General features: G+C 50.8%; 5 protein-coding genes across 5 annotated transcripts; 2 read left to right on the top strand and 3 right to left on the bottom strand.

Moving 5' to 3' along the window:
- Nucleotides 1–391: 391 nt before the first annotated feature.
- On the bottom strand, nt 392–1,174 carry EAH_00004140 (ctr copper transporter domain-containing protein, putative; the record flags this gene model as incomplete). The annotated part of the gene is made up of 2 exons (XM_013393469.1): nt 392–405; nt 817–1,174. 2 exons carry the CDS (start codon nt 1,172–1,174, stop codon nt 392–394), a joined length of 372 nt encoding a protein of 123 aa, XP_013248923.1.
- A 1,994-nt stretch (nt 1,175–3,168) lies between these two features.
- On the bottom strand, nt 3,169–4,110 carry EAH_00004130 (hypothetical protein, conserved; the record flags this gene model as incomplete). Its single annotated transcript, XM_013393468.1, has 1 exon — nt 3,169–4,110. One exon carries the CDS (start codon nt 4,108–4,110, stop codon nt 3,169–3,171), a length of 942 nt encoding a protein of 313 aa, XP_013248922.1.
- Nucleotides 4,111–5,080: 970 nt separating this feature from the next.
- Nucleotides 5,081–7,143, top strand: EAH_00004120 (hypothetical protein, conserved; the record flags this gene model as incomplete). Its single annotated transcript, XM_013393467.1, has 6 exons — nt 5,081–5,387; nt 5,751–5,874; nt 5,985–6,160; nt 6,277–6,727; nt 6,825–6,941; nt 7,074–7,143. The coding sequence occupies 6 exons, from the start codon at nt 5,081–5,083 to the stop codon at nt 7,141–7,143; spliced, it is 1,245 nt and encodes a 414-aa protein (XP_013248921.1).
- A 402-nt stretch (nt 7,144–7,545) lies between these two features.
- Nucleotides 7,546–8,717, bottom strand: EAH_00004110 (hypothetical protein, conserved; the record flags this gene model as incomplete). The annotated part of the gene is made up of 9 exons (XM_013393466.1): nt 7,546–7,583; nt 7,646–7,683; nt 7,743–7,861; nt 7,918–7,980; nt 8,039–8,165; nt 8,219–8,280; nt 8,336–8,389; nt 8,449–8,538; nt 8,592–8,717. 9 exons carry the CDS (start codon nt 8,715–8,717, stop codon nt 7,546–7,548), a joined length of 717 nt encoding a protein of 238 aa, XP_013248920.1.
- A 264-nt stretch (nt 8,718–8,981) lies between these two features.
- EAH_00004100 (Cation-transporting ATPase, related, related) lies at nt 8,982–10,142 on the top strand (the record flags this gene model as incomplete). The annotated part of the gene is made up of 9 exons (XM_013393465.1): nt 8,982–9,069; nt 9,126–9,163; nt 9,222–9,311; nt 9,367–9,420; nt 9,477–9,665; nt 9,725–9,787; nt 9,844–9,950; nt 10,008–10,045; nt 10,102–10,142. The coding sequence occupies 9 exons, from the start codon at nt 8,982–8,984 to the stop codon at nt 10,140–10,142; spliced, it is 708 nt and encodes a 235-aa protein (XP_013248919.1).
- Nucleotides 10,143–12,502: the final 2,360 nt, after the last annotated feature.

The raw sequence follows: 12,502 nt of genomic DNA, 5'->3' as shown, positions 1-12,502 counted from the left end.
GTTTGCGTTAACATCTGTCATGACATCCTGCTCGCAGTACAGGCTAGCTGTAGTTCTGTGTTCCCCCAGACGCCTATCTGGCGACACTCCGACTTCCCTGTGAAGAGTAGAGGGTAGAGTACACGAGATTACACTATTCCTCATCAGTGAAGTGATGGGTACTTATTGGCCGGCTGGCCAAACGACGGCATGGCGGTATCTTCTGCGAATACTTGCTGGCCTTGCGGCGTCTGTTTCGCTACCCTGTGACACGCGCGTCCTAGGTAGTGCGCGGAACCCTAAAGTAATCAGTACAATTACTCATCTGCGTTTTACCACTGCACAAACACTCCAACAAGTATGTGGGTGATTCGTTGTAAGGAATGACGAGAATGACTAGGTCTGTACACGGTCAGCGCTTCTCCACTACGGAAGCCACCTCTGCAAATGACGTCGACCCAAACACACCCGCCACACAGTGGGTGGCATTGAGACCGATTTGGCATCCCCGGTCTACAAGGACTCCAGGCGGAAAACAAACATTTAGCTCCTCTCGATGCATATGATGAGGATGAGGAGCCGCTGGAGCAGATGCAACTACAAGCGAGATGGAAAAGCGATTCAAGACCGAAGGCGCCGGCCGCTGACCTCCCATCAGTTAAAAAAGGTGGAGACCAACAGCCGACAGAAGATAAAGAAGACCCGCCTATGCGCCACCGGCAAAAGAGACTGAGAAAGGAAAGCAACTCTATTCTGGCTGAAATACCCATCAGCTCCCGCCGTACCCAGATGTTCCACATACAGTTCTGTATGTCTTACATTGGCCTGAATGCCCACAAACTGGGTCTTTGCCGCTTATACTTGGTCCGCCGTTTGCTGGGTCAAGTTGGGAAGAAACGCAACAAGTGCAGGACTGGCCCTTGTGGCAGCCGCAGCTGAAGTCCTCGTCGCATTCGCAGCCACTGACGATATTTTTCGGCTGGAGGGAGAAGCCGAGGTAGCGCCCAATTGTAAGGAAGCCTAGAGCCATACCTCCGAGCATTGAAAGGAAAATCCCCACGTTGAACGTCATAGCCACCAGCATCAGCATGTAATCCCAAGAGTAATTCAAGAAGGCGACAGATGCGCGTAGCGCGTTGTGGAAAACAGGCAGGGAGCCAAGCATCAGCGTCGGCTTGTGCTTCTTCTCCGCCATCTTCAGGCGCACTTCTGACACGCGGCGCAGTACCTTCAGTGCAATGGAAACGAACCCAAACGCAATGCAGCACAGGCAGCAAACGACGTACTGGGCGGTCGTCCGCGCGTTCCACCAAGAGAAGAGCAGCAGAACCTCCGACGAGGCTTCAAACCACATGGGTAGGGGAAGGCCACATTTGTTCAGCATGGTTGAACTTATTCTGACGCAGGAAGTCGGAATCGAGTAAACAACGGTGGTATGATTGACCCGCTCCCATTCAGTGGGGCGACTAGTCCGACTCAGTATACACTGCTAAATAATGAAGTTCAGGTAGAGATGTATTGCTTTTCAGCTTGTGCTTGGTGCATTATTTCCTTTTCCTAGGCATTTAGCGAGAAGACGAACTTGCACGTGCATGGAAGGAAGCTGACCCTATTCCTCGGTGGCGGTGGCTTGCCCTAGTTAAGGCTCATGCAACGGTTTAGAGAAGAGTGGCTCAAATATCAACCAGAAATACAAAAAAAATAATGCAGACTATTTACACTGCTCGTAAGCGGCTCTCTACACTGGAGAAATAGAATGGCCTTCATGCGTCTACGAAGTGGGGCTTGCCAACATCGAATGCGAGCAAATACAACGCAGTAACTTGCTTCACGCTTTTTGTCGAGAGTGAAGCACTTTTCACGTGTATTGGTTGTTTCTGTGCTCGTCTTACATTAGCCCGACCAAATGGGAGAAACGAAGCTGATAGGAGCCGCGTAGGCCAACATATGCAACGACACATACTCCCCTGCATTACATTTAGATAATGTTTGTACAAAATGGATAAAGAGCGAGCCGTATTTTCATCCCTGCATAGTGTGAAAGTCCGGCGGGGTCATGTAGTCTGCAGGTATTCAATTAATAGCAGCATAACGAGCTCTTCAGTCCCGAACGAAACAGTGAGACTTAGGAACTCTCTCAAGCTCGGTAAGCAGGGGCCTAACTGTGCAGCGCCTCCTTGATATCAACTAAATGCATGGAAAGCCTACAACGGACGGAACAGTTCGCGCACCTTCATGCATTTGCATGCCGCATGGCCTTTGTAAAGCCCATCCCTACCCATTATTTCAGTAGCTACTCACTAAAGCAACATTCTACGGACTACGAGACCTAACACTGGCACCAGACTAACTGTCAATTGTGCACATCGCCGCCCCTTGGAAAAAAACCTTGCACTTGAGCACCAGAATCCGCCTGGCCCACTGAATATTCACAGTGCTTCCCCCTGGTAGTTACCCTACAAAATCCGTTGCCAGACCTAGTTAAATGGCAGCACCACTTGACTTCAGACTAGATCCCATACAGACACTTAGTGGACTAGTCCAATCTATGCCTCTAGCAAACCCACTACTGATATCAAGTGACACAATGCTGCAATGAGCTGACAGGCGATAAGCTGACACCGCCAACGGCAACTGTGCAGAAAACTGAAGCCGAAATTGTGTCTTCCCACCTGCCTCTCTAGCCCTATGCGCGTTTCGCAATTGGCAGTCAAGCACAGAAAAACCTCGACCGTGCATTTGAGTAGCACTTTGGCTACGACTCTCGCGCGGATTACTCCGGCAAGAAGATATACGACGATGCATACAGCTAGGGAGAAGCAGGCGACCCCTTCTCTGAGGGGGCCTCTGTGGAGCTCAGTGGGGTGCTATATGCCCCCACCACCACCAATATAGTGTTCATTGAGACAGACCAGCTTCGTGCCTCGACGCCCACCCCGTCAACTATGCAAGTATATCACTCGACAGAGAGGGAGGTGGCTCATACAGTAGCCCATTTCTCGGGCACCACCAGGCGAGGGCATCATGTGCTGGGTGGCGGTTCACAACGTTCGCCATGAAGGCAGCATCGGAGCAGCAACACACGCTTTTGATCCTTGTGGTCTCTGGTGAAAGACGATTCGAAGTTTGCATACATCCTTCCATAGCTTTGTCAGAAAGACGAATCTTGTCTCCACATTTGCCATCAGATCAGCCTAAAGATCCCAAGGACAACGTCGACGCAACATTGGTCCTGCTGCTCTCGGACGACCCTCCCCCCTTGCCTTTTCTTCTTAGGGACAACAGACGACTCGAGTGCTGCACTATCCCTCCCCCCACGTGGGCCTCGTGCTTCTGATCGGCATATCCCCCACCTGAGCGAGAGAAGCGCTTTTTGGCGCTACCCGCTCCTCTCGACGGCCCTGGCCCATCCCCTGTAGAACCGGGGACTGCTGAAGCAGCTGCCTTCGGGAACCTGCCACGCCACTGCAGGAACGGCAGACCACGCGAATATGCAGGCTCGGAGCTGCGCGACAGCTGAGAATCTGCAGATGCACAGACCTTCTTCCTCCATCCACCAGACAGCCTACGGCTACCAGGTAACATCAAACATGAATTCAGGAAGCTGCGCAAACTGTAAGCCTCCTCGCGCTGCTTCAACTCCGCACGGGAAAGAGAAGACTCCAAACGCTCCGCATTGGTGGATGCGCCTTCACAAGAACCCGCGGCTTCCTCGATCTGCGCGAGCGAACCAACCTCAGGTCCTGCGTGAACGGTAAAACTGTTCTGGTCCTTCGGAAGCCTTAACACCACCCCATCTGCTGCGCCCCAAGAACCGGGTAGGCGCTGCAGCTGCAACGCATCTAAATCTTGAATGCGGCCAAAAATATCTACCAGGTTCTGCTCCCTTCCACCGTCATGCCGCCACCCTAAAACATCTAGCACAGCATCACGACCCGGACCCCCGACATTCGTGCCGGGACACGGAGCAACGCCGGTTACCTCCCCTGCGTTCGGTAGCCGCAGGAGCAAGGTCGTCGTCCCAGCATTGTAGGAGCAGCATACAGGGGAATATGTCACGTCTAGATTATCTTCCAACCACCGTAGGTTCTCCACAGGGGAGGGCGGGGCAGGCTCTGGGTATACCTGCATTCCTTCTAAAGCCTGTTTTCAGGCACCCCCGCATTCAATTGCACATCACTTCGGATGTGATATTCGGATTTATCTCCTTGAGCCAAAGCTGATTCATTCGCAGCCCTGCGGGTCGCGCGGATTATCGGAGAAAGCGCGTTGTCTGTTCTCCACTGCCCTCTAAAAAGAGCCTCCGCCGCAAAAAGGTCCCATGAAAATTGCAGAGACAAACTGAGGGCGAAGAGGCAACTGCTGGCGCGGGAGCAAACGACGTTCCCTATTTGGGAGGAGCCGCTTTGAGCGCATCGCGAGGACTGCGACGCAACTCTGCCCCGCACTGAGTGCCTCTCGCATAAGTTTCTGGTATCAAGCGAAACCAAAAACTTGAATTTACAAATTCCCTACCGAAACAAGGGCATAGAACGCTCAAAAGCGCAGGCGTGAGCCTACTCGGCAGCTACAGTGCGATGCGGGGTGCAACAACGGTAGCCGCGCCCACCAGCCATAGTAGTCACTATACGCAGCATACCTAGCCGGAGGACCCCAGCATATATATAGTCGTACGCTGCTCTAAGTCGTCATGGTTTCGTTTTACTTCATTGCTTTGCATCATTGAGTTCTCTTTGGAAACTTATTGTGACGATCATTCAATATCTAGCTCTTGCACTCTACCTTCATCAGGGACTGTGAAGCGCGCCTGGCTTCTGCTGGCACCCTCCACCTGTTGCCTAGGCACCCGGTGGGGAGTGTGCAGTTCATCGTGGTATTTTGGGTCCTGCATGCAGCATATTGCGCTTCTCGCGGCTTTTGTTATAGCGCTTCCGTTTTCTTCCACTGCAGGGGGTTGTAACTGCAGCGTCAGCGATCCCCACAGTATCTCAGCCGCTTTTCGTTTAGCTGCTGACGCTTGTCTTCACCCACCTTACCGCAAGTTGATAGTATAGCGCGTGAGTGGGTTCGGGCATATTTTTTGATTATTCGCTAAATAAAGATGAGTGAGGGACGGATGGAGTCAGAGGAGAGGGAACGCAGGGATGAGGAGGTGGGCGACAGAGATCGGAACAGAAAACAAGGCGGAAGCCGAGGCCCGTCGGAAGGTAACTCTGGTGGGCAGGAAGAGGAGCAGCGAGATCTCTCCCATGTCAGAAGAGCCAGCGCGAGCAGTAGCCGGGTGGACGAAGGCCTGCAGCAGAGCAACAGAGACCGCAACGATGCCGGGGATGAATGCAATGGCGGCGAAAGGAGGTTCGGCAGCCAACGTCGTAGCGGCAGCGGCGCTCGTCCACGGCAGCGAGGAGGTACGCAGCAGTGTCAACAGGTGCAGCAGCTAATCCTTTGTATTTAGACAGCAGTTTCCACCTCAGCGTACCAGTGCCGCAGTTAACTGCAGCCGCGCTTCCTGCAGCAGCGCCGGCAATGCAGACACTCCGCATTTCAGCCTCTGCAGCAAGGCATTGAGAGCCTGCCGGCAGCGACTTCTATGCACCTTTATCAAAAGTACGCCTCACGTGCGGCTTGTCTCGCGGTATCTCCTCAAGAGTGAGCCGACGTGCCCGACGGTAATGTGTCCATGGTTCCTGCCTCCGGCCTGCTCTTTTCTCTAAACTTCTGGAGTATTCTGAAATACGGGAGTTGGCTTGACGTGCTTGTTTGTTTAACAGGCGATACGGATACCCTATATATCAGCAACCTGCCCCTGCGCTGCGGAGCACTAGAACTTCGACGGATTTTCGAGGAGGTTGGAGAGGTCAAGGACTGCAGAATTGTCAACAATCCCGTCTCAAGGTGTGCCATTAGCACTGCGGTTTCCTAGCTTGTTTTGTTGGCCACGAATCATCATTCGCTTGGGTCCTGCTTGTCTAATGAAAGCAGCACTGAATATGTGAGTGCGGCAGGGAGTCTCGCGGCTTCGCATTCTTGTCATTCGTGGATCCCAGCCATGCTGCGGTGGCAATAGACCGATTCGACAACAAGATGATCTTTGGTGACGGTGCTAGGCCAGTTAGGGTAGAGCGGGCGAAGCGCAACAAGCCCCATAATCCAACTCCAGGCCTGTATAAGGGGCCGCCTGGTATGTTGGGAATGCAGAGTATTCAAGCTTAGTGAGGCCTTCGGTGCCTGTAGAGAGGCATCTGCTTTTTTTATGGAGCCAGAAGTGGTTGTGCTTTCCTTGCTGTGCTGGTGCAGGTGCCAGTATAAAGTATGACAAATCGGGGCGATTGAAGCCAGGGTTCTTGCCGTACTACGCTGTTGCTCCTGGTGCGTCCCGGGAGTTCATACCTCCCACTCCCTTCGGAATGGAATACGGCTCTGGTACGCGCAGCCATTCTGGTGGACGTTGGGAAGAACGTGATTGGGGCTCCAGAAGTGGCTACGATCCATCACGTTATTATGATCGTATGGACTACTCTGCGCACGCGAGACCACCAATGGACTTCAGAAGCGCGAATCCCGGCGAGTTTTCGTATGACATGCGAATGGACAGAGGGTACGATATGAGGGCTGGTCGAGGGGGGTATGATGCCCGTGGTGCTCCGCCGTATGACCGTGGAGCTCCCGTTTATGATGCTCGTGGCTATGACAGAACGGGGTATGATGGCAAGTGGCAGCAGTATGAAGATCCTAGGGGAGATGGAAGGTAAGGCTTGATTTTTGCTTGGAGCGAGGGTAGACGTTTGCGGTACCTATGCGGTGCCGCTGATGCTCAACGACCATTGCTCCTATTTGTTCTCCAGGTATGTTGGCTATTGTGACTACTACGGAGGGAACAGTGGCACCGGCGCCGCATATGATGTCAATCCCCGTGTAGACAGCCGCGAAGTCAAAGCCGTCGGAAGAGAACGGTCACGATCGTGAGTTCGAGAGGACAATTCACGCAGCATGTCGTTTCAAGGATGCTATATAGATGCAGTGTGCCCACGCGAAGACGAGTCCTCCCCCTTAAATGCGGAAGTTAGCAATTGTCTTTTCTGTTGATGGTTCAGGAGAGGGCGTCGTGAACGTCGTAGGTCTGCTTCACCGGAAGGTCGCCATCATCGCGCAGGCCGCAGATGATTTAGCACTGAATGACCTGTGTCAGATTGTGCAGTGCAGCGCGCGGGTATACCGAGAAGGTACTTCCGAATGGCAAGGTCATTGCTTGTCCTGCGCTGCACTTTGGGGATCAAGAAAATGGCAATATGAGCCATTCTGACGTTTTCAAATTCCGTGCATTAGCGGTGCTACGTTTCAAGTAGATATTGCTTCGTGGCGGTGCTTAAGATTTACTCAAACCTAGTCGAGGAGTGTCTAGGAATTGGAAACTGCTATGCAAACTGAACTGACAGGGTTTAGATAAGATTCTAAGCTTTTTGCTTCGTGATTGCAGTGAAAACAACAGTGAACTTAATGTTTTGCTTGTCTGAGTTCAACCAGCATTCGCACAGAATGCGTATCGACGTCTCAGTGCACTTCGGATCAGCGGAGGAGGTAGGAACCCTCGGATCCAGCCCAGTCTGGGTAATAGAATGCATTTGAGGGAGTTGCTAGCACAGTTGATATTTAGTAGAAAACTTACAGGAGGCGTTCATCCACCGGGGTCTTTGCTCCCACATGCTGTTGAGCCATGGGCATCAGTAGTAGTTAGGCACCGTAGTCTTGAACACTTCGCTTACCGATGCACCATCTCAAGCAGAGAGTGTATGATCTGCTTAATCGTGGGGATGACGTTCTCATACGCGCGCATCACGTAGTGATAACCGTTCCTGCTCCAGTCGGAGGCAAGATCCTTTGCCTGCGCGGGGCTGCATTGCTGACTGTTTTTTGTTTCGAATGGGAGGAGGGTTTTACTCTGGCGAGGAGCATCTCTCCCTGGTACTTCAGCTTGTCCAGCGAGTAGCCGGCGGCTTGAAGCTGTGATGAAGTTGGTGCCGGGTGTTTTGGGCAGGCATTTCGAGTCGATTAAACTTACGTTGCGGCCTATAACGTAAATGAGCGCTGCGGCTTCAGCAAGCATAATTGACAACGAGATGGCGAAGAACATCGGGGCGGACTCGGCACAGATCCCAACACCCATGCTCGCGAATCCGCGAGCAGACCTGTGGTGCAGGATAGACTAAAGAATTACAAGAAAGCTCTTTGTTACCCTTACCAGAAGAGTAGAAGTGCTGGGCATGCCACGAGCGCAACAGATGCCGCGGCGGATAGAACGCCCTGCAGAAGGATATATGAAGTTCATGGCTTTGGTTTGATAATGCTGTTTTGTTACTTCAGACATCAGTTCCCGCATAGATGTCTCCGCCTTGTATACTCTGAATCCAGCCTGGACGAAGATTGCAATAAGTAAAGAGTTTGAGGGTCGGGTGCAGTGTTCCGTCTTACTTGCATAGCTCTAGGATTCACACGGGTTGCGAAATGAGCAGCTGCGGCGAGAGATCCACACAAAATTGCATTCACGATGTGCCACTCTGACTGCAAAAGCCTTTTCAGCTTGTTGGAATTATCAGAGTGTGGATCTTGCTCACCAGGTCCATGTCGCACAAGCTGTTGGCAAACAGGAGGCCTGTGGCAAGGCTTACTGCTGCAACCACCGTGCAGACAGAAGTGGCCTTGTCAAAGCTCCTGGCGAAAGTCTCCTCTTGGCCGTACATTTTCTCGAAGTGGTGAAAATGAAAAAACGCGAGGGTACTGGGCCACGAAATCGAGAGTGGATGAGAAACTGTTGATGTGACTCTTTGAACGGTTTCTGGTCTGTACGATGATGTTTGCCCGATCACGATTGACCTTCGGATGTCCATACACTAGAACCGATTCGTTGATCGCTACAAAAGCTGCCTATTTTCTGATTACAGGCAATTTGCACTCACAGTGGTCTGTACTGAAAATTTTCGAAAAGGGCATCGACAACTCTGAAAATGTACGCCCAAGAAGAAGCCTTCAAGAAAAGCGCGGACTTCGCGCTTTCTACAAGCACTGTACTCAGTGGAGTATGCCTTGCATCAGGTATGCGCGTAGTTTCCGGCCTTTTGTGTGGCATTTGCACTAAGGTTTTCTTTCAGGGGTTTTACTTTCAAACACTGTTTGCGGCCCCGAGCTGGTAAGGTTAACAATATTGCCTACTGACAATCCATCTGCTTATCTAACTGCATTGACAGTCTGAGTGGAATATTGTCAATGGTGTCCTCTGCGGAGCGTTAGCGGCTTCCATTCACTTCGCTGTGAAGTCGTGCCCGAGGGTTCTTCAGGTTAGTGCATTTTTTTGCATCTAGGGCCGCAGGAGAAATATTGCCTCTGGTACAGAATGCGTTTCGCCTCTCCAAAAGACAAATATCTCCAAGCGAGCTGATGAGTGATGTAAGGACTTACACGACCTCTTTTCATTCAATTTGATTATTTCTAATCGCGTCCAGGGAATGCTTGTTGCAGCAGTATCTGTTGGCATCGTTGCGATACCCGCGATCCTGGTCCTTTGGTCAATCAGTGGACTCTTTAACATGACCATCGGCACCTGCGCCGAGTCAGCTCCCCTGTTCTACTGTGTAACTCTAGCAGCAATGCTGGCTCAGATTGCCGCAATCGTGAATGCAGCTAGAATCAATGTAAGTACATACTGGCATGTGAAGGGCGCTGACAACGGACCTCATCACTGTATACTCAGATGGAGGCAGCTGGATACAATGTCCGCAACATTGAATGCGCAGTTCATGAATGCGCCTCGAAGGTAAGGAATTTCGTACTTCTGGAGCAACCCAACGGTGATCAAACCAGCCTTTGCAGTCCAAGGAAGTGGCCATGCACTTCGGCCGCAATGCCCATGAGATGGCCATTCACGCTTCGGATCGGGCGATACCCCTTCTTCATGCCACAATGGAGAAAGGAAAACAGTATGTTGGCACATGCACTGTTCTTTCATGTGTTCTGTCGCTCAACGCCTGATTCAGCATGTTCGAGACGAGACCAAAATACATGACAGTGGAGTGTAAGTTACCTTGCTCTCTTTTTTTCGTTCGACCCTCTAAATAAATGTAATTTCAGACTGGACTGGGCCGGAGGGTCGCTCTCTGCTTCGTTATTGAACTTGGAATGCGGTCTGATCACCAACGAAAACGTCTGGTTTGCAATTATGCTGGCACAGCGGGCAAATCGCGATTTTGCACGCCGCAAAAGTCTGCACAACTGTTATGCCCAGTCTTTAAGTTGGAAATAAGTTTGTTTTGTTTTGGAGTTTGTTACTATCTCAAGAAGTGGCTTAGCATGCTCTCTAGGAACAGTCGTAGCACATGGTTGACCTTAGCAGTCAATGGCGTTATAGAAAGTGGAAACCTGAGTAAAAACGAGTGATCGTTACTGCTGTAATCAAGATAGTTGCATTTTTGATCTTTAAAGCTGAAACAATTCGTTCGCTTGTAGTTGCTCAACCCTAAGGTTGCGCTGCGCTGCCTTCGTAAACCTGCACACACGGATATGCTGGCTGTTGATCCTACCGGATGCACTTCCCAGGAAGAAAGATACGCATTATCCCCCCACGTCTTTGGCACAGTGCCAACAATTGACTAGTTTCTAGTGATAACCAAAATAAGCGGAGTGAAGCAGAAAAAATACGGACTAGTTACCTGCGCATGGGCCAGTGACCCTGCGGCGACAGAGGGCGCACCTTGCAAAACTGGGAATTTTGGTGAAATAAGGAACTTGCTGAAGTCTTCAGTATCCAAGCTATCTGTCCAAGTTTGTTCGCATATCTTGGAATCTGAAAATTTGGCACGCTGTTGGCTTGCTCTTACGGAAAGGAGCTGTCTCGCCAGGCAGGCTACACGAAAGCGTGAAAATAGGTCCTCTTCTTTGACATTAACTTTGCCGTACACAATTGTTCAAGGCACATCGTAAGTAACCAACACATAGGGTTTTGTGGGAAAGGAGAAGAATTAAGGCAGTATCCAAACTGACTGAGCAGAAATTGCTCCTTTGGTGAAAGAGTTGCCGAGACAACCACCTATTGTTGCTGCCCCGCTATGCTGAGCAAAAGGGCGTTGTATTCACCATTTAATGCTCTCCGTGGCAGAGAAGGCTTTTCAATCCCCTGGCAAAGCGTGACACCCTGAATAGAACCCCCGATTGGGAGTGCACACTGATATTTGACAATGGGCAGCAAAATGTAAAGGGCCATGTGAACTCATTCTGTTCATAGCGCCATCGTCCAAATGATACTGCCATCATCCTCGCCAGACTGCTCCTCTACGCTACCCTGCACTACAAGAAACCTCTCAGCATACTTAGATGTAGGTTGTTGCAAAGCCACGCATGAAGCAGAGGTGATTTCATCGAGACGCACCGTTCAAGTAACATTTTTCTTGCAGGAGGAAGTGACCAAGATGCACAACCGGCGCCAGGGGCACAAGCGTAGTGACGAACGAGGGTACAGTCGCTGCCCCTTCTTTATGGCAAAATTCCCTTATTGATTTCGTCGCTGAAGGTAACAACGGCTCGGCACTTTCAGCTTTCCTCCTGATCTTGATCTCATGCAGGTCCGATGGCTTTGCTGCTTGCGTGAGGCTCTATGAAGCTGGTGTAAGCAGAATGCGATATCGGGAAAGGAGTAGGTGCATTCTCCAACAACTTCAGCACCCTGATGGGCAAACCGAAAAGGTATGACCGGATTGGCTGTGCTGCGCCTCCAAGGTGTTCAGAATGCAGTATGCAGTTATTTCGTACTGAGATATTTGTGGAGCATATGCGGTGGACGTGCACTCTGTTACAGTTCACTCGGAAAGCTGAAATCAACCCACGTTCCATCTACGAACGGGTAGGCGTTTCAGTCGGTTTCGTCCTTCTGGCAGCAAGATAAACGTTGAATAATGAAGTCACAATGGCCTATACAAGCTTGGATAGGAGCTGCTGCTGAATGACTGTCGCTAAGCCTTTGTTCTAAGTTTGCGTCTCGGGTTGTTTTGCGCCAGGAGTTTGCCCGATGCCAAAGAAAAATCGAGAAGAGACAACAAAAGCAGCAAGAGGTGCGACAACGACTACTTCTATAGTTGTACAGAATGAACAAATGTCTCCGCTCGTTCCGCGTTTACGTTTTCATTCATGAAGTAGTGAACGGCGTTGTGCAGAGGCTTGTTGAGGAACTCAAGTGCTGCACATTCCACCCCATGATTTCAACACGCTCGAGGTACCTTGCTGAATCGCGAAGCAGAAGGAAATGCATGGAAAGCAAAGAATTAGAGGAGCATTCTAAAAAGGATTTAGGAAAAGGTAGGAACGCCTCAATAACAAAGTGCAGCTGCGCCTGAGGCAGTCTGGCACACATTGGTTACTTTGGTTTTCAGCGAATCACGAAGGCAAACTACCACAAACTCATGGGGCAAATTGTCAATCCCGTGCCACCTTTTATCTTGATTATCTGCAATTGAACTAGCATTCTTTTCTCCTTGTCCAA

Source organism: Eimeria acervulina, genomic scaffold, assembly GCF_000499425.1.
Source record: "Eimeria acervulina Houghton genomic scaffold, Eah_scaff15, whole genome shotgun sequence".
Lineage (NCBI taxonomy): Eukaryota > Apicomplexa > Conoidasida > Eucoccidiorida > Eimeriidae > Eimeria > Eimeria acervulina.
The sequence above is the reverse complement of the archived record's forward strand: the minus strand, read 5'-3'. Positions and strand labels throughout refer to the sequence as shown.